General features: G+C 48.6%; 1 protein-coding gene and 1 pseudogene across 3 annotated transcripts; one reads left to right on the forward strand and one right to left on the reverse strand.

Annotated features, from left to right (window-relative positions):
• Nucleotides 1-17,404: 17,404 nt before the first annotated feature.
• On the reverse strand, nucleotides 17,405-24,667 carry LOC102139129 (uncharacterized). 3 transcript variants are annotated; one of them, XR_006691211.2, is made up of 4 exons: nucleotides 24,151-24,667; nucleotides 19,963-20,077; nucleotides 18,596-18,896; nucleotides 17,405-17,787 (listed from the first exon to the last, which is right to left on the reverse strand). XR_006691211.2 is itself a non-coding variant. In XM_045368041.2 (3 exons), exons 1-3 carry the CDS (start codon nucleotides 24,167-24,169, stop codon nucleotides 17,502-17,504), a joined length of 420 nt encoding a protein of 139 aa, XP_045223976.2. In that variant the 5' UTR covers nucleotides 24,170-24,667; the 3' UTR covers nucleotides 17,405-17,501. The 3 variants fall into 3 exon arrangements, 2 of the variants coding, with proteins under 2 accessions (XP_045223976.2, XP_045223977.1); XM_045368041.2 differs by lacking the exon at nucleotides 18,596-18,896; XM_045368042.2 differs by having other exon boundaries at nucleotides 17,405-18,896.
• Nucleotides 24,668-25,200: 533 nt separating this feature from the next.
• Nucleotides 25,201-26,363, forward strand: LOC102136876 (TAR DNA-binding protein 43 pseudogene; annotated as a pseudogene).
• Nucleotides 26,364-26,748: the final 385 nt, after the last annotated feature.

The following is a 26,748-nucleotide window of genomic DNA, read 5'->3' on the forward strand; positions in this document are numbered from 1 at the left end:
GGTTCATAAAACATGAGATTTTGTGCCTCAGAGATAATTATTGATGCTGTTGTGGCCAAAAATGTTTAAGCAAGGGGGCCAGATTTTATAAATGGGGTCTAGTTGTTTTGAAAAATATACCACTGGTTGGAGGGAGTTTGCCATGGGTTGGGCTAATAGTCCAAGGACCTGATTATGAGAACTGTGTAAATATAGATGAAAAGGTCTTGGGGGTTTGGAAGGCCTAAAGCGGGGGCCTGTGATAACACACGTTTTAGGTGAGAGAAAGCATGATGAAGATCTGGGGTGGGAGTGAGGAGTTGGTCAAGATATTCTTTTGTGTGTTCATAAAGGGATTTAGTGACAATGGCAAAATTTGCTGTCCATATTTGGAAATATCCCTCTAATCTGAGGAAGGAAAGTAAGTCCCTTTTTGTTTTAGGAAATGGGATTTGTTGAACACGTTGCTTTCATGCTGACAGAATTTGGAGTTATGATTAGTCCTAGGTATGAAACTTTTGAACCTTTCTTTTGGATACCCAGTATCCACATTCAGCCAAAAAATGTAAAAGCCTGGTGGTGTGTTGAATACAATATTCTAGGGAGGGGGTGCAAAGGAGTAAATCCACATATTGAAGCAAAATGCTGGGTTGTAGAGGTGGTCGGGAGAGGTCTAATTGAAGTGCCCAACCAAAATAGTGAGGGCTGTCCCTAAACCCATGGGGGAGTACAGTCCAGGTGAGTTGTTGGGAGTAGACTGTGTCAGGATCAGCCCAAGTGAAAGCAAAAAGGTTTTGAGAGAAGGGATGTACAGGGATAGTAAGAAAGGCATCTTTGAGGTCTAATACAGTGGAGTGGCTAGTGTTGAGAGGAATTCGTGTAGGAGGGTGTAGGGGTTTGGGACAAGAGGACAAACAGGAATAATAGCGGAGTTAATTTGTCACAAATCCTGAACCAGTCTATAGGAGCCGTCCAGTTTTTTTAATTGGAAGAATAGGAGTATTGTGGGGGGAATGGGTGGGGATTAAAATACTGGCCCCCCAAATCGGGAGATGATGGGCTTGAGTCCCCGCAATCCGTCAGGGTTGAGGGGACAATGTTGGAACCACTATATAGTGCTTAGGATTCTTCAGTGAAATTTGGGTTAGAGAATGGTGGGTAGCTATTATGGGGAAGTTAGCATTCCATATGATGGGGTTTACATGGCCGAGAAATTTGAGATTTAAGTCTGTTTGATGTGGAGTGTCTGAGGAGGGCTTCCGTTCTTGACATAATAATAAATAGGGGTGTCTTTGGTGTAGGGCTGATAAATGAATGATTCCCCCTGTTTATGTAGAATGTCCCTTCCTGATAAAGGAGTGGGACAGTGAGGAATGACCAAGAAAGAGTGAGTGAGGGTGACTCCCTGAAATGAGCAGTATAGAGGCGGGCTTTTGTATGGGGTTTCTTGTATGCCCTTCATGCCAACAACAGAAATGGATGAACGTTCTAATGGGCCAATAGTTAATACCAATAGGCTTGCCCCAGTATCCAAAAGAAAGGAAATAGTCTTACCAGATAACATCCCAATTACCCTGGATTCTGTGGACTCACTAGACATGGGGGCAAAGAATCCTGGGTACCTTCAGTCCTCTGCTGTCAGCACCAGCAGTGAAGAGATTTCCTCCTGTGATGGCCGGGGGCTTCATTATGAGCCACACCCAGATGGGGAAGGTGTCTCCATTGGGGGAAGTCCATTTTCCAGTGTCCCCAAAGACCACAAGTTGGGCATGGCTTGGTGGGGGGCTGGGGGTTAAGACAAGCCTTTGCCCAGTGTCCAGGGTTGCCACATTGGAAATAGACTCCTAGAAAGATGGCAGAGTTTCCTTTTGGGTTATTGAGAGGCTTTTGGACAGCAGAGGTGAGCATCTGGTACTTTAAATGGAGATGCTTGTCTTTTTGAATGTTTTGTTCCTCATTTCTTGTTAAAGACACAGAAGGCTGCATTTAGGAGGTCCCACCGAGATGTCTGGGGACCCTCCTCTAGTTTTTGTAATTTTTTTCTAGATATCTGGGAAATAAATTGGAGGTGGAAAAAGTTTGACCTTCTCTAGATTCTGGGTCCAAATTGGTATATTTTAGCATAGCTTCAGTGAGGCGTGATAAGAAAAGGGCAGGATTTTCCTGGGGCTCTTATGTAATTATGTTTTTCATTTTCTTTTCTTTTCTTTTTTTTTTTTTTTTTTTTGAGACAGAGTCTCACTCTGTTGCCCAGGCTAGAGTACAGTGGTGTGATCTCAGCTTACTGTAACCTCTGCCTCCCAGGTTCAAGCGATTCTCTTGCCTCAGCCTCCTGAGTACCGGGATTACAGGTGCCCGCCACCATGCCCAGCTAATTTTTGTATTTTTAGTAGAGATGGAATTTTTTTTGCCATGTTGGCCAGGCTGGTCTCAAACTCCTGACCTCAAGTGATCTGCCTGCCTCAGTCTCCCAAAATGCTGGGATTATAGGTGTGAGCCACTGCACCCAGCCTTTTTACTTCATTGATCTTTTGTATTGTCTTCTTCATTTCAATTTCATTTCTTCCTGTTCTGATCTTTATTGTTTCCTTTCTTGTACCAACTTTGGCTTTTGTTTGCTCTTGCGTTTCTTTAAGATGCATCACTAGGGGCCGGGCGCGGTGGCTCAAGCCTGTAATCCCAGCACTTTGGGAGGCCGAGACGGGCGGATCACGAGTTCAGGAGATCGAGACCATCCTGGCTAACACAGCGAAACCCTGTCTCTACTAAAATACAAAAAAAAAAAATTAGCCGGGCGAGGTGGCGGGCGCCTGTAGTCCCAGCTACTCGGGAGGCTGAGGCAGGAGAATGGCGTGAACCCGGGAGGCGGGGCGTGCAGTGAGCTGAGATATGGCCACTGCACTCCAGCCTGGGGGACAGAGCCAGACTCCGTCTCAAAAAAAAAAAAAAAAAAAAAAAAAAGATGCATCACTAGGTTATTTATTTGAAGTCCGCCCTTCCTTCCTTCCTTCCTTCCTTCCTTCCTTCCTTCCTTCCTTCCTTCCTTCCTTCCTTCCTTCCCTCCCTCCCTCCCTCCCTCCCTCCCTCCCTCCCTCCTTCCTTCCTTCCTTCCTTTTCTTTCTTTCAGACAGAGTCTTGCTCTGTCGCCCAGGCTACAGTGCAGTGGCATGATCTCGGCTCACTGCAGTTGCTGCCTCCCAGGCTCAAGAAATTCTTGTGTCTCAGCCTCCCAGGTAGCTGGGATTACAGGTGGCCACCACCATGCCTGACTTTTTTTGTATTTTTAGTAGCAATGGGGTTTTACTGTGTTGGTCAGGCTGGTCTTGAACTCCTGACCTCAAGTGACCCACCCGCCTTGGCCTCCCAATGTTCTGGGATTATAGGCATGAGCCACTGCGCCCAGCTTGAAGTTTTTCTTCTTCTTAATGAAGGCATTTATAACTATAAACTTGCCACTTGGTATTGCTTTTGCTGTATCCTATAGGTTTTGGTATGTTGTATTTCCACTATAATTTCTTTCAAGATATTTTTCAATTTCCTTCTTAATCACCTCATTGATCCACTGGTCATTCAGGAGCATGTTGTTTAATTTCCATGTGTTTGTCTAGTTTCCAGAATTCCTCTTGTTATTGATTTCTAGTTTTATTCCCTTGTGGTCAGAGAAGATACTTGACATTACTTCAGTTTCTTTGACTGCTTTAAGTCTTGTTTTGTGGCCTAACATATGTTCTATCCTTGAGAATGATCCATGTGCTGAGGAGAAGAATGTATTCTGAAGCTGTTGGATTAAATTCTCTGTAAATATCTGTTAGGTCCATTTGGTCTGTAGTGCAGATTAAGTGTGATGTTTCTTTGTTGATTTTCTGTTCAGATGATCTGTCCAATGCTGAAAGTGGGGTGTTGAAATCTCCAACTGTTGTTTTTTCATTTTTTATTTATTTTTATTTTTTGAAATGGAGTTTTGCTCTTGTTGCCCAGACTGGAGTGCAATGGCGTGATATTGGCTCACTGCAACCTCTGCCTCCTGAGTTCAAGTGATTCTCCTGCCTCAGCCTCCTGAGTAGCTGGGATTACAGACATGTGCCACCACTTCCAGATAATTTTGTATTTTTAGTAGAGATGGGTTTTCACCCTGTTGGTCAGGCTGGTCTCAGGTGATCTGCCCACCTCAGTGATCTGCCCACTTCGGTGATCTGCCCACCTGACCTCAGGTGATCTGCCCACCTCGGCCTCCCAAAGTGCTGGGATTACAGGTGTGAGCCACCATGCCTGACCTCCAGCTGTTATTGTATTGCAATCTATCACTCTCCTTAGCACTAATAATATTTGGTTTATATATCTGGATGCTGCAGTGTTGGGTACATATATATTTACAATTACTATATCCTCTTGCTGAGTTGACCCCTTTATCATTATATAGTGATATTGTCTATTTTTATAGTTTTTGTCTTGAAATCCATCTTATCTAAGTATCACTACTGCTCTTTTTTTTGGTTCTGTGCATATCCGTTTCCATCCTTTTATTTTCAGTCTATGTTTGTCTTTATAGTTGAAGAGTGTTTCATGTAGGCAACAGATCATTGGGTCTTGTTTTTTAATCCATTCAGCCACTCTATGTCTTTTGATTGGAGTGTTTAGTCTATTTACATTCAATGTTATTATTGATAAGTAAGGACTTACTCCTGCCATTTTGTTGGGTTCTGGTTGTTTTTGGTTTTCTTTTCTTTCTTTCCTTCCTTCCTGTCTCCCCATGGTGCCTGGTCCCCTACACCCTTTTTTGGAGACAGTCTTGCTCTGTTTCCCAGACTGGAGTGCAGTGGTGCAGTCATGGCTCACTGCAGTCTTGACCTCTTGGGCTCAAGTGACCCTCTGTCTCAACCGCCTGAGTAGCTGGGACTACAGGTGTATGATATCACATCTGACTAATTTTTTAAATTTTTCTGTAGAGATGGGCTCTTGCTTTGTTGCCCAGGCTGGTCTTGAACTCTTGGGCTCAGGCGATCCTCCCACTTTGGCCTCCAAAAGTGCTGGAATTACAGGCATGAGCCAACACACCCAGCCCTGTCTTCCTTTTATTACCAGTGAGTTTTGTGCCTTCAGATGATTTCTTATTGCTCATTACTGTTCTTTTCTTCAATGAAAGGGATTGATGAATTCTCTTTAGCATTTCTTGCAGGACTGGTCTGATGTTGATGAAATTCCTCAGCTTTTGTTTGTCTGGGAAAATCTTTATTTCTCCTTCGTGTTTGAAGAATTTTTTCACCAGATTTTACTATTCTAGGGTAAAAGGTTTTTTGTTTTTGTTTGTTTGTTTTTTTCCTTCTGTACTTTAAATATATCATGCCACTCTCTCCTGGCCTGTAAGGTTTCCACTGAAAAGTCTGCTGCCAGACATGTTGGAGAGTCATTGCATGTTGTTTGTTTTCTTTCATCTTGCTGTTTTTAGGATCATTTATCCTTGACCTTTGGGAGTTTGATTATTAAATGCCTTGAGGTAGTCTACTTTGGGTTACATCTGCTTCATGTTCTATAACCTTCTTGTACTTTAATATTGATATCTTTCTCTAGGTTTGGAAATTTCTCTGTTGTTATCCCTTTGAATAAACTTTCTACCCCCATCTTTAAGGACAAAACTCTAACATTTGCCCTTTTGAGGCTATTTTCTAGATCTTTTAGGCATACTTCATTCTGTTTTATTCTTTTTTCTTTTGTGTCCTCTGACTGTATTTTCAAATAGCTTGTATTCAAGCTCACGAATTCTTTCTTCTGTTTGATCAGTTCTGCTATTAAGAGACTCTGATACCTTCTTCAGTCAACTGTATTTTTCAACTCCAGAATTTCTGCTTCTTTTTAATTATTTCAACTTCTCTGTTAGATTTGATAGGATTCTGAGTTCATTTTCTGTGTTATATTGAATTTCTTTGAGTTTTCTTTTTTTTTTTTGAGACGAGTCTTGCTCTGTCGCCGAGACTGGAGTGCAGTGGCCGGATCTCGGCTCACTGCAAGCTCCGCCTCCCGGGTTTATGCCATTCTCCTGCCTCAGCCTCCCGAGTAGCTGGGACTACAGGCACCCGCCACCTCGCCCGGCTAGTTTTTTGTATTTTTTACTAGAGACGGGGTTTCACCGTGTTAGCCAGGATGGTCTCGATCTCCTGACCTCGTGATCCGCCCGTCTCGGCCTCCCAAAGTGCTGGGATTACAGGCTTGAGCCACCGTGCCCGGCCTAGTTTTCTAAAAAACAGCTATTTTGAATTATCTGTCTGAAAGCTTACATATCTCTGTCTTTCCAGGATTGGTCATGGTGCCTTTTTAGTTTGTTTAGTGAGGTCATGTTTTCCTGGATGGTCTTGATGCTTATGGATGTTCATCAGTGTCTAGGCATTGACTAGTTAGGCATTTATTGCAGTCTTCACATTCTGGGCTTGTTTGTATCTGTCCTTCTTGGGGAGGCTTTCCAGGTATTTGAAGAGACTTAGGTGTTGTGATCTATGTTTTTGGTCACTGCAGCTGTAACTGCATTAGGTACTACTGCAAGCCCAGTAACACTGTGGTTCTTGCAGACTCATAGAGGATCTAAGATCTGGAAGAATTCCCCGGATTACCAGGTAGAGACTCTTGTTCTCTTCCCTTACTTTTTCCCAAACAAAAAAGTCTCTCGCTCTGTATTGAGATGCCTGGGGCTGGGGAAGGTAACACAAGCACCCCCGTGGCCACCACCACTGGGAGTGTCCTGAGTCAGACCTGAAGCCGGCATAGCACTGGTTCTTGCCCAATGCCTGCTATAACTGCTACCTAGCGACCATCTGTGTTCACTCAAGGCCCTAGGGCTCTATGATCAGCAGTTGGCAATGCAAGCCAGGCTTGTGTCCTTCCCTTGAGATTGTGAATTCCCCCAGGCCCCAGGTGAGTCCTGGGATCCAGGGCCTGGAAGCAGAAACCATAGAAATCGACTGTTGCTCTATACTACCGCAGCTGAGCTGGTGCCAAAACCACCAGACAAAGTCCTTCCTACTCTTCTCCAGGCAGAGGAGTCTCTTCTTACGTCCACCACCACCACAGGCTCACAGCAGGTACTGCCGTGTTTATTTAAGGCCCAAGGGCTCTTTGGTCAGCTTGTGGTGAATGCTGCCAGCCCTGGAACTCATCCTTCAGGGAAGTGGGCTCCCCTCTGGCCCAGGGTAGGTCCAGAGATGCAATCTCAAGCCAAGGCCTGCAATCAGGGACCCCAAGAGCCTGCTTGGTGCTCTTCCCCATTGTAGCTGAACTGGTACATAAGTTCAAGAGAAAGTCCACTTTACTCTCCCCTCTGCTGTTCTCAAGCAGCAGGGAGCCCTCCTCATAGCCGCCACAGCTGCGAATGTCCTGGGTCACACCTGAAACCAGCATGTCTCAGAGTCTCACTCAAGGCCCATGGCTGTACTACCTGGTTACCACTGCTGATTATTCAGGTTTCAAGGGCTCTTTCATCAGCAGATGATAAATCCTGCCAGACTGGGTCCTTCCCTTCAAGGCAGTGAGTTGCCTTCTGGCCCAGGGTGTCTCTAGAAATGTCATCTGGGAGCTAGGGCCTGGAATGAGGTCCTCAGGACTCTGCCTGGCATCCTCTCCTACTGTGGCTGAGCTGGTATCCAAGTTGCAAGACAAAGTGCTTTTTGGTCTTCCCTCTCCTCTCCTCAAGCAGAACAAAGGGGTCTCTTTTGGAGATGTGGGTTGTGCTGCCTGGGGTTGGGGGAGGGGTGATGCAAGCAGTCCCTTAGCTGCGCCATCTGGTGTCTCACTAGGTTGTGTGTCCTCCATGTTCACCGGCTCTCAGCCCAGCACAGCAGCAGGACTTGCCCAGGATTTACAGTCCTTGTAACCTAGACTGCCTTTCAAGTTTATTTAGGATCCCATAGCACTTCAGCCCGCAGTGGCAAGGCTTGCTGAATCTCAAGTTCTGACTGCTGGGATGAGTGATTCCCCTCTGGCCAAGGCTTGTTTAAATGATCCCTCCATGGGTGCCAGCTGAGTTCTGCCCAGTGTTGGCAGCACTGCGTGCCAATGCAAAGTCCCACCATCACTGTGTTCTCTCCCCTCCGGGGACACAGATTGTCTCTCCATGCTACATGGCCAGCTACTTCTGGGGGCACTGGCCGGGAGTGTTGTTGGCAATTCAAGACTGTCCTTCCTACCCTTTTCCTTGCCTCTCTCAGTGACACGAAGTTAGAACCAGGTGCTGTGATTGCTCATCTGATTCCTGATTTTTGGTTCTTATGGGGATAATTCTTTGTGTAGATAGTTGTAGAATTTGGTGTTCCTGTGGAGAGAATGATGGGTGGAGGCTTCTATTTGGCCATTATGCTCCACCTCCTCAACCAACATCTGACTACAACCCGCTGAGTGACCCCAAGGAAGGTCTGCCCAGCTAAGCCCTTTGTGAATTCCTGACCTACAAAACCACAAGAAAAAAAAAATCAGCCTTGCTTTTTTTTTTTTTTTTTGAGACGGAGTCTCGCTCTGTCGCCCAGGCTGGAGTGCAGTGGCCGGATCTCAGTTCACTGCAAGCTCCGCCTCCCGGGTTTATGCCATTCTCCTGCCTCAGCCTCCCGACTAGCTGGGACTACAGGCGCCCGCCACCTCGCCCGGCTAGTTTTTTTTTTGTATTTTTTAGTAGAGATGGGGTTTCACCGGGTTAGCCAGGATGGTCTCGATCTCCTGACCTCGTGATCCGCCCGTCTCGGCCTCCCAAAGTGCTGGGATTACAGGCTTGAGCCACCGCGCCCGGCCCAGCCTTGCTTTTTTTGAAGGTGCTGAATTTGGAGGTAATTTGTTACACAATAGTAACTGGAAGATAAATTTGGTACCCAGAGTGGGTACATCAAAGCCTCAAAACAGGCTGGGCATGGTGTCTCACACCTGTAATCCCAACACTTTGGGAGGCCAAGGTTGGTGGATTGCTTGAGCCTGGGAGTTTGAGACTCACCTAGGCAACACAGTGAGACCCCCATCTCTACAAAAACTAAAAACATTAGCCAGGCATGGTGGTGCATGCTGTGTTCCTAGCTACTCAGGAGGCTGAGATGGGAGGTTTGATTGAGCCCAGGAGGCTGAGGCTACAGGGAGGCATGATCGCACCACTGCACTCTAGCTTGGGCAGCAGAGTGAGATCTTGCCTAAAAAACAAAACCCAACCCAAAACATATGATATTGTCTTTGGGACTGGGCAGGAGGCAAAGGCTGGAAGGGCCTTGAGAAGACTGTTAGTAGAACCTCAATGGGCCTCGAGGCTGTTAATGAGTGCTTAAAAAGAGAGAAGAAAATGTTGTTGAAAGATTGACGCTGGGCATGGTGGCTCATGCCTGTAATCCCAGGCCACCATTGAGATTGCAATCTCAGCTCATTGCAACCTCCACTCCCCAGGTTCAAGAGATTCTTCTGCCTTAGCCTCCCAAGTAGCTGGGACTACAGGCACCCGCCACCATGGCTGGCTAATTTTTGTATTTTTAGTACAGATGGGGTTTCACCATATTGGCCAGGCTGGTCTCGAACTCCTGACCTCAAGTGATCCACCTGCCTCAGCCTCCCAAAGTGCTGGGATTATAGGTGTGAGCCACCACACCCAGCCCATTTTCAGTTCTTCTGGGTATATACCTAGAAGTGGAATTTCTGGGTCATATAGTAATTCTATGTGTAGTGTTTTGAAGAACCACTAAACTATTTTCCATAGTGACTGCACCATTTTACATTCCCACCAATTGGCTTCTGTATTTTTTTCTTTTCTTTTTTTTTTTTTTTTTTTGAGACGGAGTCTCACGCTGTTGCCCAGGCTGGAGTGCAGTGGCGCGATCTCGGCTCACTGCAAGCTCCGCCTCCCGGGTTCCCGCCATTCTCCTGCCTCAGCCTCCCGAGTAGCTGGGACTACAGGCGCCCGCCACCGCGCCCGGCTAATTTTTTGTATTTTTAGTAGAGACGGGGTTTCACTGTGGTCTCGATCTCCTGACCTTGTGATCCGCCCGCTTCGGCCTCCCAAAGTGCTGGGATTACAGGCTTGAGCCACCGCGCCCGGCCTGTATTTTTTTCTTTTACTCTCAGTACACACCAGAGATTTCTGTATTTTTGATAGAAAATTTTATGTATACCTACTTGTTAAACATTATAGTTCATATTGTTAATTAATGTAAATCAATATCTATTATAATCTCTACAATTAAATACTATATTAAAATATATTTTAAATTCATACTAAAAGTTTTTAGATAAATACGGTATTGAGACCGGGCATGTTACTCACGTCTGTAATCCCAGCACTTGGGAAGCCAAGACAGGCAGATCATTTGAGCTCCCGAGTTGGAGACCAGCCTGGGCAACGTGGAGAAACCCCAACTCTACCAAAAATAGTACAAAAATTAGCCAGGCATGGTGGCATGCACCTGTAGTCCCAGCTACTTGGGAGGCTGAGGTGGGAGGATTGCTTGAGCCTGGGAGGTGGAGGTTTCAGCATCTAAAAAGCCAAGTGGCTGAATGCAGTGGCTCATGTCTGTAATGCCAGTACTTTGAGAGGCTGAGGCAGAAGGATTGCTTGAGGCCAGGAGTTGGAGACCAGCCTGGACAACATAGCAAGATTCTCTCTACAAAATAATTTTTTAAAATAAAAATAAATAATAAATTAAAAGCCAAGAGGTACAATGTTCAGGAGAAGAAGAAAAATACATGCAGAAATATATAAAAATTAGAGGAGACCACTATAAGTTTGGCTAGAAATACCGTATTTTGGCTACTGAAAATGACTGAGTCATCTAATGTTGATATTATCAGAACAGAGTTGTCATCAAAGTCAGCTAACTAAAGCATCTGCTTCAAAACATTAGAGAAAAATTTTAGAAGTTTCAGAAACTAGCGAATATGAGATTGAGCAAAAAAGTGAGAAGATGCCGGCAGGGCCCAGTGGCTCATTCCTGTAATGCTAGCACTTTGGGAGGCCAAGGCGGGCGGATCACCTGAGGTCAGGAGTTTGAGACCAACCTGGCCAACAAGGTGAAACCCCGTCTCTACTGAAAATACAAAAATTAGCCGGGTATGGTGGCGCACACCTGTAATCCCAGCTACCCGGGAGGCTGAGGCAGGAGAATTGATTGAACCCGGGAGGTGAAGGTTGCAGTGAGCCGAGATTGCGCCACTGCACTCCAGCCTGGGTGGCAAGAGTGAGACTCCATCTCTCTTTTTTTTTTTTTTTTTTTTTGAGACGGAGTCTCGCTCTGTCGCCCAGGCTGGAGTGCAGTGGCCTGATCTCAGCTCACTGCAAGCTCCGCCTCCCGGGTTTACACCATTCTCCTGCCTCAGCCTCCCGAGTAGCTGGGACTACAGGTGCCCGCCACCTCGCCTGGCTAGTTTTTTGTAGTTTTAGTAGAGACGGGGTTTCACTGTGTTCACCAGGATGGTCTCGATCTCCTGACCTCGTGATCCACCCGTCTCGGCCTCCCAAAGTGCTGGGATTACAGGCTTGAGCCACCGCGCCCGGCCGGTGAGACTCCATCTCGAAAAAAAAAAGGTGAGAAGATGCCATTTGAAACGAATTGCAATAATTATCCACTGTGGCTGCTACTTTGTGATAAAGTAAAAATGATCTGAATAAAGCACATACCTGAATAGATCACAAAGGAAAAGATTTAGATTTTAGGGAATCTACTTCACACAATGGACATTTCTAGAGTTTTCTTTTCTTTTTTTGTTTCAGAAATGGGGCAGGGGAGGGAGCGTCTCACTAAGTTGCCCAGGCTGGTGTTGAACTCCTGGCCTCAAGGGATCCTCTGCATTGCTGAGATTATAGGCATGAGCCACTGCACCTGACAAAACATTTTTCTTTAATGTTCTAATGGCAAATGAATTCATTGTGACTGCTCATGTATTCCAAAAAAAGTTATCCTTATTTTTCGTGTATACTTTTCTGTAGTAATGCAATAAAATCAAATTTTTGCAACTTAAAAAAAAAAAAGGTTCCGAAGATTGGAAACAGTTAAACAGAATTTGTGACCATGAAAATTTTGTTTTATTGTGAGGCTTTCTTTTTTGTCTTCTTCTGAGACGGGGTCTTTCTCTGTCACCCAGGCTGAATGCAGTGATGCAATCAATCATAGCTCACCGCATTTGTGGCTTCAAACTCCTGGGCTCAAGTGATCCTCCTGTTACAGAATCTTTGGGGTGCCACTTTTATGGCTGGAAACCTCTGTGGCTGGTGGCATCTTTGCCTGAGTTCTCGTCCTGCACCCAGGAAGAATGAGAAGCGCAGACAAGCAGAGGGTGAGCACGACAGAGGAGCTTTATTGACTGCTAGAACAGCCTGAAGAAGCCCCGCAGTGGGTAGCTTCTCTCTGTAGGCAAGTCGTCCTGTTGAGTGTTCACCTCTCAGTGGAGAGGAAGCCCTGGAGTGGTGGCTCCTCTCTGCAGGGGGATTGTCCCAGTGTCTGCCCAGCTCCTAGCAGAGAAGAGGCCCTGGGGTGGGTTGCTCCTCTCTGCCACCGGTAGTCCCAAGGTCTCTAAACTCTCAGCAGAGAGGGTAGCTCCTCTCTGCAGCTGGTCTTCCTGTCATGTGCTCAGCTCTGGCTGAGCCAGGGCTTTTATTGGCCTTAGAGGGGAGGAAGTGCATGCTGATTGGTCCAAGGGCAGTCATGGGCAGCCTGGAGAAAGCATCCCAAGTTCCCACTCCAATGCTCTGGGACTGGCAGCCTGGCCCCCAACCTTCAGGCCCTCCCTGGCCTGAAGGTGGGGCCTCACCAGGGACCTGTCCTCTTTTGCCCAGGAATCTGTCTGCCTTCTGCTGCCGTTCATGGCACCACAGCCCAGCCCCGATTTTGCTCTGAGATTGGAGCAGGCACCGGGAACAGGGAGAGGCCAGGCCGTGGGAGCAGGCAGTTCTGGGCCTGTGAGGGCAGGGGGGCCTTCCCAGGTCCCCAAGAGTGCAGGGAGGCCTGAGTCTGCAGCGTGCTTTGGGCAGCCGCTGCTGGGCAGGGAAGGGGCCCGTGGGGTTCCTGCCTGCTCTGTAGAGTGGGAGGCCCGGGTCTGCAGGCGCAGTGTGGGCAGCTGCAGTGGCACCGGGGAGCTGCTCCTGCCCCAGCTCAGAAGGGGCAGGGGTCCTGCTGGTCGCTGGCTCCTGGCAGCAGCAGCCGTCTGGAGTGGCCACTGCATCACTCCCTCCTCGGCCTCCCAAGCAGCTGGAATTTCAGGAGTGAGCCACTGCACCTGGCTCATGTGATGCTTTTCTAAAATCAAAGTGTCTTTTTAAAATATTCAAATTGACAGTTTAATAAATGGTGCTTTGCAGAATACAATAAATAAGTGAAACAAAAATAGATTATTTTGAGTGATTTTAGATATTACTTGTTAGGCAAAAAATATTTTACATCTTAGAGGATCACAAGAAATTACTGGAGGTCCAAATGGTGGCATGTTTTTAACTTTAGGTGAGTTTATAGCTAATCATAAAAAAAGGGAACCAGGAGCCGTGACTCATGCCTGAAATCTCACTGTTTTGGGAGGCCAAGGTGAGAGGATCACTTGGGGCCAAGAGTTCCAGATCAGCCTGGGCAACATAGCAAGACCCACTCGGAAAAAAAAAAAAAAAAGGCCAGGTATTGTGGCATACACCTCTAGTCCTAGCTATGCAGGAGAATTGCTGGAGCCCAGAAGTTCAAGGTTAAAGTGAGCTATGATGGTGCCACTGCACTCCACTCTGGGCAACAGAACAAGACTCTGTCTCCAAAGGAATAAAATAAAAAAGGATGTTGTGTCTAATAACATTAAAACAAATGTGTGCTGCTACTAGAAAATGGTATTTGATTTGAGATATTATTAAGAATAAAAGAAGCAAATAAATTTGCTTCCTTTTTTAAAGAGACAGGGTCACATTCTGTCACCCAGGCTGGAGTAATCATAGCTCACTTCAGCTCCACCTCCTAATCTCAAGCAATGCTCTCATCTCAGCCTCCTAAAGCACTAGGATTACAGCCACAAGCTACCACATCTGGCACCCCACTTTAAAAAAATTTTTTTAATTTTTTAAAGGAGATGGGGTCTTGTTGTATTTGCCAGGTTTGCCTTGAACTCATGGCCTCAAGCGATCCTCCTGCCTCTGCCTCTCAAAGTCCTGGGATTATAGGCATGAGCCACCAAGCCCAGCCCCTCACTTTTGATTGTGCACCAGATGTAGCCCATTGTGAACAAGTGTGTCAGACTGTGAGCACGCTCACATGAAGAATAATGCCATTAACAGTAAAATAAGTTGCATTGACTTTACTGAACTCAAAGAAAAAACTAAGTCTAGCCTGTGAAATTACAGGTTGGAAAAAGGTATTAACATAAAACACGCTTTTGGCCAGGGGTATGATCATGGAACAACCATGGCAGGTTATCCAAGGGTATATAAGCTACTATTTCCCTCCAAAAATGATTATGCCAAATTGTGTCTTCCTCGGTTCATAATTTTTTTAAAAAAAAGACAGGGTCTCCCTCTGTTGCCCAGGCTGGAGAGCAGTGACATGAACATGGCTCACTGTAGCCCCAAACTGCTGTGCTCAATCAGCTCTTAATTCATATGCAAAAATTCTGCTTCTGTGAAATGAAATTTGATGACCTGTTTTAACATTGTATGTTTGTGTTTGTGTGTGAATTCAGTGAACAGACAGAATATTCTTACATCTATTTTAAAAAACTATTCCCCATGGAGATCAAGATCAAATGCAACCAAGGCACTGCACAAACTAAAACTAAAGGTATTTGTAAACACTGAACTTTTTTTTTTTTTTTTTTTTTGAGACAGCGTCTTGCTTTGTCGCCCAGGTTAGAGTGCAGCGGCGTGAGCACCTGGCTAATTTTTAAACTTTTTGCAGCGACAGGGTCTCACGTTGTTGCCCAGTCTGGTCTTGAACTACCGGGCTCAAGCAATCTTCCAGTCTTGGCCTCCTAATGTGCTGCTGGGATTACAGGTGTGAGTCACCGCACCCAGCATGAGAAGCTTTTTAATACTATCAGTCATGGTGGCATTTTTTTTTTTTTTTTTTTTTTTTTTTAAAGACAGAGTCTCGCTCTGTCACCCAGGCTGGAGTGCAGTGGCGCCATCTCAGCTCACTGCAAGCTCTGCCTGCCGGGTTCACGCCATTCTCCTGCCTCAGCCTCCCGAGTAGGTGGGACTACAGGAATCCGCCACCATGCTAGGTTAATTTTTTGTATTTTATTAGATGCGGGGTTTCACTGTGTTAGCCAGGATGGTCTCGATCTCCTGACCTCGTGATCTGCCAGCCCAGGCCTCCCAAAGTGCTGGGGTTACAGGCGTGAGCCACTGAGCCCGGCCACGGTGGCATCTTTGAAAGAAATTTTGGTCAGCTGAACTTAGTGAAAAATTATTTAAGATCATCACTTGGTCAAGAGAAGTTCACATGACAATTCTCTCAACTGAAAAATGAGACAGTAGATTTTAGAAATATTCACGAGTTTGTTTCCGTTTACGTAAGGAGAGTAAACTTACTGTTTTTGTACAAGTAAAATATTTAAACTTAAAATATTTTGAGTTTTAATATACATATTTTCCTTTTTTTTTTTCCACTTACTGAAACATTGTGGAAAAAAATTAACATTAAAAAACACGTTTTGGGCCGGGCGCGGTGGCTCAAGCCTGTAATCCCAGCACTTTGGGAGGCCGAGGCGGGCGGATCACAAGGTCAGGAGATCGAGACCACAGTGAAACCCCGTCTCTACTAAAAATACAAAAAAAATTAGCCGGGCGCGGTGGCGGGCGCCTGTAGTCCCAGCTACTCAGGAGGCTGAGGCAGGAGAATGGCGGGAACCCGGGAGGCGGAGCTTGCAGTGAGCCGAGATCGCGCCACTGCACTCCAGCCTGGGCAACAGCGTGAGACTCCGTCTCAAAAAAAAAAAAAAAAAAAAAAAAAAAAAAAAAAAAAAAAAAAAAAAAAAAACACGTTTTGACCGGGTGCAGTGGCTCACGCCTGTAATCCCACCAAGCACTTTGGGAGGCCAAAGGCAGGTGGGTCACCTAATGTCAGGAGTTTGAGACCAGCCTGACCAACATGGTGAAACCCTGTCTCTACTAAATATAAAAAATTAGCCAGATGTGGTGGTGGACGCCTGTAATCCCAGCTACTTGGGAGACTGAGGCAGGAGAATCGCTTGAGCCCAGGAGGCAGAGGTTGCAGTGAGCTGAGATTGCGCCATTGCACTCCGGCCTGGGCGACAAGAGCAAAACTCCATCTCAAAAGAAAGAAAACCACATACACAAAGGCCGGGCGCGGTGGCTCAAGCCTGTAATCCCAGCACTTTGGGAGGCCGAGATGGGCGGATCACAAGGTCAGGAGATCGAGACCATCCTGGCTAACATGGTGAAACCCCGTCTCTACTAAAAATACCAAAAAACTAGCCGGGCGAGGTGGCGGGCGCCTGTAGTCCCAGCTACTCGGGAGGCTGAGGCAGGAGAATGGCGTAAACCCGGGAAGCGGAGCTTGCAGTGAGCTGAGATCCAGCCACTGCACTCCAGCCTGGGCGACAGAGCGAGACTCCGTCTCAAAAAAAAAAAAAAAAAAAAAAAAAAAAAAAAAAAAAAAAAAAAAACCACATACACAAAAACCACATTTTTTCCTTTTGCCTCAGGCTCTAGCATCACTCTCCTGCACGGGAGGGTACTGGTTGGAAGGTATGTGAGGGAACCTTCTGATGGTCATGCTCAGGACCTTGAGAAGGGTCTGAGGCACACACAGCACACACTTGTCAAAACTCCGCAGGTACTCACCCGTGAGCAGGGCATCGCACCGAATGCCGAGCTTTCCGTCCAGAGGAAAACCCAGTAGCAAATGGATTCTAATGATGTGCGCACTGGAGTGTTAGGGAAAGCCGCCTGGGATCTATAATTTACTTGGAAATGCATGAAAAGTAAAATGGATCAATGCAGGGAGGATTAACTAGATGTGACAAAGTCCAGTAACGTGAATGGTACACTCAGGCGGTGGGTGTATATCCAGATGTGCAATACAAAATTCGTTCATCACTGCTATGAGCCGGCAAATGTCTGTCGCCAGGTGTTGGGGGCAAAAGGAGGTCTAGGCCTCTGCTCCTGTGCTTCAGATGCTGGCACGTCCCGGAGGAGCTCCTGCCACCGCTTGGAGGCTCTCCAGGTGGGGCGGCTGGGGTAAAATACAGTATCCTGAGGGAGAAGTAGCCAAGCTTTACGGGGGATGGGTCAAGTTGTGGAAAGAAAGGGCAGAGAGCAGAATGTGGCACTGGGCGAGGGGAGACATGGAGCATCCTCAAAACAGGGGGAGGCCTGGCTCGGGCCTTCCTCACCCACCCCTGCTCCCCACCGAGTCTGTCCTCCTTTTCCCTCCACTCCGTCAAGCACAAGGTAAGGCCAAGGCTGACAGATTTGCCGGTAAATAAATTGAAGACCTTTTCAGATTTGGTTTATTATTTGCACAGACAACCAAAGAAAGAATGGCCAAAGGTGCCCAGTCCCCATGGACCTTGTGCAGGGCAATACTGAAAAGTCACCACATGACTGCCACATGGATGACAGGACACCGGGCCGCAAAGTGCTGCAGCCACGCTAAGTGCCCAAGGTGACTCGGCAGAGCCTGGGAGGCATTAGGAGCCGCAGGGAGGTGAGAGGGCCCGGCTGTGCCCAGGAGCATGGCAAGGTGCTCTGCTGAGAGCAGGGTGCAGCTGTGGCCCATGTGGATACGTGCAAGGGCGCCAGGGCAGAGCTCTCCTCTGACTCGCCCCCGGGACTTTCCCTCAGGTTCCTCCACTCCCAAGACGACACCATCAGGGCCTCTGGAAACAAACAGATTGGGGGTCCCCTTTGTCTCTGAGGAAAACACAAGTCACTCAGAAGCTGAAGATGCTCTGTGTCACTCAGGAAATGGGACTTAAAAATCGTCAGACAGCTTGGAAAGGCTTAAGAGAAGGAGGGGCGTCGCAGAGGCCCACTCAGGGTGCAGCTATGTCAAGGGGTAACAATTCCAGTTTCAGTTTTTAAAATCACAGTGAAACACCAGAGTAAGGACAGAGTGAAGAGAGCGCTGCCCTCCCTGATGAGACCAGACCCACTCCCGGAGGGTAGGGACAGTGGCAAGAACACAGACACGGGCGGCCACGTGGGGGCTGTGGTGGGCAGCCTGGGAGATGGCCCTCAACGCCCCCAACTCCTGGTGTCTGTCCTGTGGAACCTCCTCCCCTGGGCGGAAGCCACACCAACAGAACACAGCAGAAAGAGGGCGGAATTCCCTTTGGCTGCAGGGGCCTGCCTTTGCGGCTTGCTGAGCTATGCGGGAGCTGTGCCAAGGAAAGGTCCGTGCAGCAGAGAACTGAGTGAGGCCTCCAGCCAAAAAGCAGGAAAGATCGAGGCCCTCACTCTAATAGCCCGTGAGGAACTGAATCCTGCCCACAGCCGCGGGGCCAGCAGAGAAGCTGAGCCTCCCCGCCCGGAGCCTGCAGTCCGCTTACAGTCCGGCGGGTCCTGACGGAGGCCTGGGGAGGGACCCTGAGGCAGAGGCTCCTTCACCGGGCCTGGATGTCTGACCCACAGACACTGTGGAGCTACATTTGTTTGAAGGGGCTCAGCTGCGGGGCAAACTGTTACACAGCAACCGACAAGTTTCTGTTCCCTGTTTCTGTTCTTTTTCTTCAACAGGGCTGGGTGTGGAGTGGCCCGCTCCTGCCAGCCCTGCTCTGCGCACCCTCATGGGCTGAGCTGTGGGGTGAGCTGGGCCCTGTCTTCCTCCCTGCCCTGGCTCTGTCCCCCCAGTGCCCACCCCCGAGAGTGGGGAGAGCGGTGGGGCTGCGCGGACTCTGAGAAGCCTTCCAGTTCCAACTGCCAGGGAGCTGCTGCCCAGGGAGCCGCGAGGAGCGAGGTCGGGCATGCGCGGGCTCTGCCTCCGATGCTAAGAAAGGGAGAGAGGGAAATGGAGTGAAGCCAGCGAAGGTAGCACACGTCCCAGGGCAGACCCCACGCACCAACACAGCCGAATTTGCGACAGTGGGAAGGCCCTGCGCTTCACTCCTGCCCAGTCACTGGGAAATTCCCAAGTCAAGATGGGGAGCATGGTGGCACCTGGGGTCTGAAAGGCAAGCCCCCCTCCTCTGTCTCATCCTCCAACCTCTCCCTGTCCTGCGGGGCTCACATGCCACCTCCTCCAGGAAGACTTCCTTCAGGAGCCTGCCTGTCAGAGGTCATCTCACCTTTTTCTCAGATCCCATGCCCTGTTGACTGTTCTCTCATTGCCTTGTTTCCTGTACACGAATGGTCAGGAAACGTCTGTCCCTCTGAAATTCCACTCTCCTTAAGGCAGAGGCCCTGCTCCACCAGGAGCAGCTAAAATTTCCTATTGAGACTCCTCCTGGTTGCAGGGGCACAGGTGGCCCCCAGGGATCTGTTGTCAGCTTCCCGAGGGCAGGGTGTGCCTCCTCCCACCTTCCCGCATGCTGCTGGTGCCACAGAACCTGCCAGGGCCAGGGGAGGCACCCACACACTGTCTGCACTTGTAGGGCACAAAGGGACAGCCCTCTCTCTCCAGAAGTCCAGGGACTCAGCCTTGGTGCAGACTGGGTCTCAGGCAAGGCAGAGCCAGAGGACAGGATCTGCAGGGACTTCTGGACAGGAGCCAGCCAGCAGCCAGGCTCCTCAGAGCGCTAGAGGTCTGGGGGTTCTCACCTGATCCTTAACTAGAAAACCAGGGCTAGGCTCAGGGCTCATCCCAGGGCTGTTATGTTCCATGCCATGTGCGCTCCCAGGGGAAGTGGTACTTCTCCCTCCTGACTCTGTCCCCACCTCCCTAAACAAGCCTGTGGCCCTCTAACAAAGCCCAAAGTCCCATGAAAGATCCTGCCTGGTGCTGGTCCTCAGCTACGTGGACTGGGTAGCCCTTTTTAACAGGAAGGACAGCATCTGGTTCCCCCCTTTCCAGTGGCCTTCTCCACAGGGCTGGCCTGACTCCCCACAGCACTCACCTGGACAAGTGGGGGCCCATTCCCCGGCTGGCCTCCCGCTGTTCCCCGAAGGTCTCTCTCAGCATGGTGAACATGGGAGCCAGGGTTCTGCCTGTGTGAGGGAGGTGCTCAGACCCTGCAGGGAGGGAACAAGGTGGAGGAAGTCGCTGGCCCTGTAGAAGCTGGAGTCACCCCCTCCACACCCACTGCCAGGGAAGGGGCAGGAAGCATCAGGGGAGTCACCTGCTGTCTTCTGAGAGGGAGGTAGAGGCAGAGGGAGGCTAGAGAAAGACAAAGAAGGCAAGGCAGGGGCAGAAGCAGGGAAAGCCCAGCAAAGGTGGGTTGGAGGAAGAGACAGAAATGGGAATGAAAGAATGAAAGAAACAGAGAGAGGCAAAGAGACAGGGAAGAGAAGAGAGAGGAAGAGACAGCTGGTGAGATGGGGAAGGATATGAAGGCAGGGGAGGATGAAAACGCAAAGAGAATGAGGTGGAAACAAAGAGAAAGGGAATTCCAACCAACAGTAGGCACTGAGAAAGGGGCTTTCCACGCTATTTCAACCCTCAAAACAAGTAGGTACTACTGCCATTCCCATGATGTAGATGAAGAGACAAAGGTTTAAAAGATAGAGGGAGGGAGAGAAAATAGAGGCAGGAGAGAGAAAATATGACGCAGGAATACAGATGAGACAGAGACTGCGTATTCAAGGATTAAGAGACAACAGGCCGGACCTGGTGGCTCACGCCTGTAATCCCAGCACTTTGGGAGGCTGAGGCAGGTGGATCGCCTGAAGTCAGGAGTTTGAGGCCAGCCTGGCCAACATGGTGAAACCTTGTCTCTATTAAAAATACAAAAATTAGTTGGGTGTGGTGGTGTGTGCCTGTAATCTCAGCTACTTGGGAGGGCGAGGCAGGAGAATTACTTGAACCCAGGAGGCGGAGGTTGCAGTGAGCCGAGATTGTGCCACTGCACTCTAGTCTGAACAACAAAGCATAAACTCTGTCTCAAAAAAAAAAAAAAGACAAACAACAACACAACAGTCTATCTGCCCATAACAGCATAAACTTGAGAAGAAGGGCTGTCTGTCTCCAGCAACTAGAAGAATGCCTGACAAAGAGAAGGCGTCCAGTTAACAACTATGGAATGAACAAGCAAACATTATCTGGACTATGCCATCAGGCAAATAAAAGCCTTGGAAACTGCATAAAACTGGGGTGACCAGGAAAGGCTTCACGCAGACAGTCTATCTGAGCCAAACCTGGAGGCATGCAGGAGGCAGAGCAGCTGCTTTGGTCATGCAGCAAAAGCCAAGTATCTGGCAAGGGCATGGAAACAGAAGGTGGCAGAGGGGGTGTGGAGGCAAAGTCGGTAAGTTCTGAGGACCAGGTCTACTATTCTTCGAGAATCTGCAGTGTTGGGCTTTTGAAAGGACTGAAGCTCAGGGTGTGACCTTCAAGGTAGGGGTTTTCTTAATGACCACTGCCATTCTCCAGGTGAGAGACAAGAACCTGAACTAAAAATGCAGGAGCCGGACAGCGGGAAAGGGACAAGGTCTAAGATTAATCCACTTATGCATTCAACCTACTGAAGAGGTAGGATTGCCAGTTCCTGGACACCACCTGCAGGGCTCCAGTGTCCCCTGGAACCTGGGAGGTCAAGGTTGCCCAGGCAGGGCTCCAAGGAGGTGTCTCCATGGACTGTCTGCTTTCCAGCCTGAGGGACTGATGACCTGGTTGCTCTCAAGGATCCAGAACGTGAAAGGAGGCACAGGTTTTGGTGGAAAGCTGAGTTCACATTTTAACTTGTTGCAGAACCTGTGGGATTCCTGAGAGGTGACAGCCGGGGCATTTGGATCAGCTCTGTGAGAGCTCCAGAGAGGGCTGGGCCGGAAATAGACTTCGCAGCCGGTGGCACAGCAAGCGAAGCCATGGAGATCACACAGATTACAGCCTAGAAGCTAGAGAAGAGGGCCAAGCAAAGCAATGTGGGGCACAATATTTAAGAAGACAATATTCGCCGGGCACGGCGGCTCATGCCTATAACCCCAGCACTTTGGGAGAGTGAGGCAGGTGGGTTGCTAGACCAGCCTGGGCAACACTACAAAAATCTCTCTACAAAAAAATACACAAATCAGCCAGGCATGGTGGTGTGCGCCTATAGTCCCAGCTACTCGGGAGGCTGAGGTGGGAGGATCACTTGAGCCTGGGAGGTCGAGGTTGCAGTGAGTCATGATCATACGACTGCACTCCAGCCTCCAGCCTGAGACAGAGTGAGAACCTGTCTCAAAAAAAAAAAATAAATAAAAAATAAATAAATAAAAGGACAATATTTAATATCCAGTTGTGAAGAGCCACTGCCAGAACCTGAGAAGGAATGGTGGAACAAGAAGAGCAAGAAAACTAGACAGAGAACAATTTTTTGAGATAAGGTCTCACTCCCATTGTCCAGGCCGGAGTGCAGTGGCGTGATCTCAGTTCACTGCAGCCTTGACTTCCCCGGCTCCAGTGATACCCCCACCTCAGCGTCTCAAGTGGCTGGGACTACAGGTGCGGGCCACCATGTCTGGGTAATTTTTGGTATTTTTGGTAGAGATGGAATCTCACTATGTTGCCCAGGCTAGTCTTGAACTCCTGGGCTCAAGTAATCTGCCTAACTCAGCCTCCCAAAGTGCTGGGATTACAGGTGTGAGCCACCGCACCCTGGCAAGAACAATGTTTTAAGAAGCACGAGGATGTTCAGTATCAAACGCTGCATAGTTCAGGTCAGAGAACTGAAGAGTCTACTCAGCAATCAGGAGTTCATTGGAGACTCTGGCAGAAGTTTTCTATAGCAGAATGGCAGGAAACGTAGCCATACTGAGATTTCGTTAGGCACAAACAGGTGGTGAGGAAGTAAAGAAAATGAGAATGAAGACTGATTTTAAGAAACGAGTGGCCGGGCGCGGTGGCTCACGCCTGTAATCCCAGCATTTTGGGAGGCCGAGGCGGGCGGATTACGAGATCAGGAGACGAGACCATCCTGGCTAACACAGTGAAACCCCGTCTCTACTAAAGAATACAAAAAATTAGCTGGGCGTGGTGGCGGGCGCCTATAGTCCCAGCTACTCAGGAGGCTGAGGCAGGAGAATGGCGTGAACCCAGGAGGCGGAAGCTGCAGTGAACTGAGATTGCGCCACAGCACTCCAGCCTGGGCGACAGAGCGAGACTATCTCAAAAAAAAAAAAAAAAAAAAAAAAAAAAGAAAGAAAAGAAAAAAAAAAAGAAACGAGAGTGAAGAAAACAGTAGGACAATAAGTCGGAAATCTCAACAGGGTGTGAGGACAAGTTCCCCGGGATTAAGTGGATAAGACGGAGGTTGGCCCTTAAGATTTGGAACAGGTTCAACAGAGAGGAATAGCAAGGTTTAAGGGATGGTTCCTGACGTCTAAGGGCACATTTAATATATTTTCAGGCCGGGCGCGGTGGCTCAAGCCTGTAATCCCAGCACTTTGGGAGGCCGAGACGGGCGGATCATGAGGTCAGGAGATCGAGACCATCCTGGCTAACACGGTGAAACCCCGTCTCTACTAAAAATACAAGAAAATTAGCCGGGCGAGGTGGCGGGCGCCTGTAGTCCCAGCTACTCGGGAGGCTGAGGCAGGAGAATGGCGTGAACCCGGGGGAGCGGAGCTTGCAGTGAGCCGAGATCGCGCCACTGCACTCCAGCCCGGGGCACAGAGCAAGACTCCGCGTCAAAAAAAAAAAAAAAAAAAAAAAAAAAAAAATATATATATATATATATATATATATATATATATATATTCAAGGCTAAGGTGGGGCAAGATCTGGAGGAGAGAGGATGGCACCCCAAGTGTCATCCTCCATTGACAGGTCAATAGACAGTACAGCCACATGGGAACAGAGCAGGTGTGGACAGAACGCATGGTTTCCCAGGGAGGCCAGTATTTTTCCATGAGGATGCAAGAGTGAAAAGCCTGGGAGATTCCATGAAGAGCTGAGGGGCTTCTGAGCCACAGCTTAAACCTTAACCTTCCTCCTCCCAGATACATTCAAATCCAAGTACTGACAATGATCTAGTAAGACCTGCGCTTCCCTGGCTACCGTCTATCAAGGAATGCCACTGTCTACCTGTGGGCAATGTGCATTGGATTGGGTTCTCTGCGGGGTCTTGCTGATCTTAAAGAGAATGCAGGGGCCCTATGAGACTCACCTCTGTACCCCCAGCACATAACAGGTGCTCAACACATTCGCAAGGGGAACGCTGAGCAAGCGGAGGCCCGGGTTCCCCACTGGAGAAACCAGCTTCCACTCCACGGTCTCAAGCGTGCCCTCCTTCCTTGACCTCAGTCATTGATTTCCGCTGCACTTCCTATCCCTGGGGGAGCTTTCAACGCTCCGCCGTTCAGGCCGCCGGTCCCCGCAGCCCGGGCCCTGCTCTCTAGGGCTGGGTCCCCCGGTGGCCCTGGGCTGGCCCCGCAGACGACCTCTCTCGCCTTCGCTTCCTCAAGCGTAAATCGGGCGGCGGGGGCTGCAGGGCCTTCATCTCTTCCTCTGTTCCGCGATGTCGGAGAGACCGCAGCCCAGCCTCTGCCACCGCAGAGCTGCTTATCCAGCAGCGCGACTCCCTCGGGCACCGTTGGATGCCGTTGCTTACCGTTAGGCAAGTGTTTTAAGAAGCACGAGAATGTCGAGTGTCAAATGCTGCAAAGGGCTCAGAGCTCGCGACCAAGGGGCGTGGCCTCCGGGCCGCGAAGGCCTCTGGGAGTTGTAGTCCTGCCTCGGCCTGCGGTGGCCTCATTTAAAAAAAAAAAAAAAACTGGCCCTTGGGTCCGTCGCTGCCTCGGTGTCCTTGTCGGGCTTCCCAGCAGCGGCCTAGCGGAAAAGTAAAAGGTGTCTGAATATATTCAGGTAACCGAAGATGAGAACGATGAGCCCATTGAAATATCATCGCGGCCGGGCGCGGTGGCTCAAGCCTGTAATCCCAGCACTTTGGGAGGCCGAGACGGGCGGATCACGAGGTCAGGAGATCGAGACCATCCTGGCTAACACGGTGAAACCCCGTCTCTACTAAAAAATACAAAAAAAACTAGCCGGGCGAGGTGGCGGGCGCCTGTAGTCCCAGCTACTCAGAAGGCTGAGGCAGGAGAATGGCGTAAACCCGGGAGGCGGAGCTTGCAGTGAACTGAAATCCGGCCACTGCACTCCAGCCTGGGCGGCAGAGCGAGACTCCGTCTCAAAAAAAAAAAAAAAAAAAGAAATATCATCGCAAGACGATGGGGACGGTGCTGCTGTCCACGCTTATGGCACAGTTTCCAGGGGCGTGTGGGCTTCGCTACAGAAATCCAGCGTCTCAATGTATGAGAGGTGTACGGCTGGTAGAAGGAATTCTGCCTGCCCCCGATGCTGGCTGGGGAAATCTGGTGTATGTTGTCAACTATCCGAAAGATAACAAAAGAAAAATGGATGAGACAGATGCTTCATGAGCAGTGAAAGTGAAAAGAGTAGTCTAGAAAACATCCGATTTAACAGTGTTGGGTCTCCCGTGGGGAACGACTGAACAGGGCCTGAAAGAGTATTGCAGTACCTTTGGAGAAGCTCTTACGGTGCAACAAAGCCAAGACGAGCCTTTGAGAAGCAGAAAAGTGTTTGTGGGGTGCTGTGCAGAGGACATGACTGAGGATGAGCTGCGGGAGTTCTTCTCTCAGTGTGGGGATGTGATGGATGTCTTCATCCCCGAGACATTCAGGGCCTTTGCCTTTGTTACATTTGCAGATGGTCAGATGGCGCAGTCTCTTTGTGGAGAGGACTTGATGATTAAAGGAATCAGCGTTCATATATATCCAATGCCGAACCTAAGCACAATAGCAATAGAAAGAAGTGAAAGATTTGGTTGTAATCCAGGTGGCTTTGGGAATCAGGGTGCATTTGGTAACAGTAGAGGGGGTGGAGCTGGTTTGGGAAATAATCAAGGTAGTAATACGGGTGGTGGGAAAAACTTTGGTGCACTCAGCATTAATCCAGTCATGATGGCTGCCGCCCAGGCAGCGCTACAGAGCAGTTGGTGTATGATGGGCATGTTAGCCAGTCAGCAGAACCAGTCAGGCCCATCAGGTAAGAACCAAAGCCAAGGCAACATGCAGAGGGAGCCAAACCAGGCGTTTGGTTCTCGAAATAACTCTTAGAGTGGTTCTAATTTTGGTGCGGCAATTGGCTGGGGATCGGCATCAAATGCAGGGTTGGGCAGTGGTTTTAATGGAGGCTTTGGCTCAAGCACGGATTCTAAGTCTTCCGGCTGGGGAATGTAGACAGTGGGGTTAGGGCTGGTTGGTATAGAATGGTTGGAATTCAAATTTTTCTAAACTCATGGTAAGCATATTGTAAAATACATATGTGCTATGCATTTTCAAAATTGGTTTGTTCAGTGCGGAGTATATTCAGCAGTATTTTTGACATTTTTCTTTAGAAAAAGGAACAGCTAAAGGAATCTTATAAGTTTTGTTACATGAAAGGTTGAAATAGTGAGTGGTTGAAAGTGAACTGCTGTTTGCCTGATTGGTAAACCAATACACTACAATTGGTAGTAAAAGGTTTCTCCTGTAATATTTTATCCCTGGACTTGTCAAGTGAATTCTTTGCATGTTCAAAATGGAAACCATGGATTAGAACTACATTCTTTACCCCTTGTTTTAATTTGAACCCCACCATATGGATTTTTTTCCTTAAGAAAATCTCCTTTTAGGAGATCATGGTGTCACAGTGTTTGGTTCTTTCACTCTGTTTTTTAACATTTGTCTCCCCTTAAATACAA

Source organism: Macaca fascicularis, chromosome 12 (genome assembly GCF_037993035.2).
Source record: "Macaca fascicularis isolate 582-1 chromosome 12, T2T-MFA8v1.1".
Taxonomy (NCBI): domain Eukaryota; kingdom Metazoa; phylum Chordata; class Mammalia; order Primates; family Cercopithecidae; genus Macaca; species Macaca fascicularis.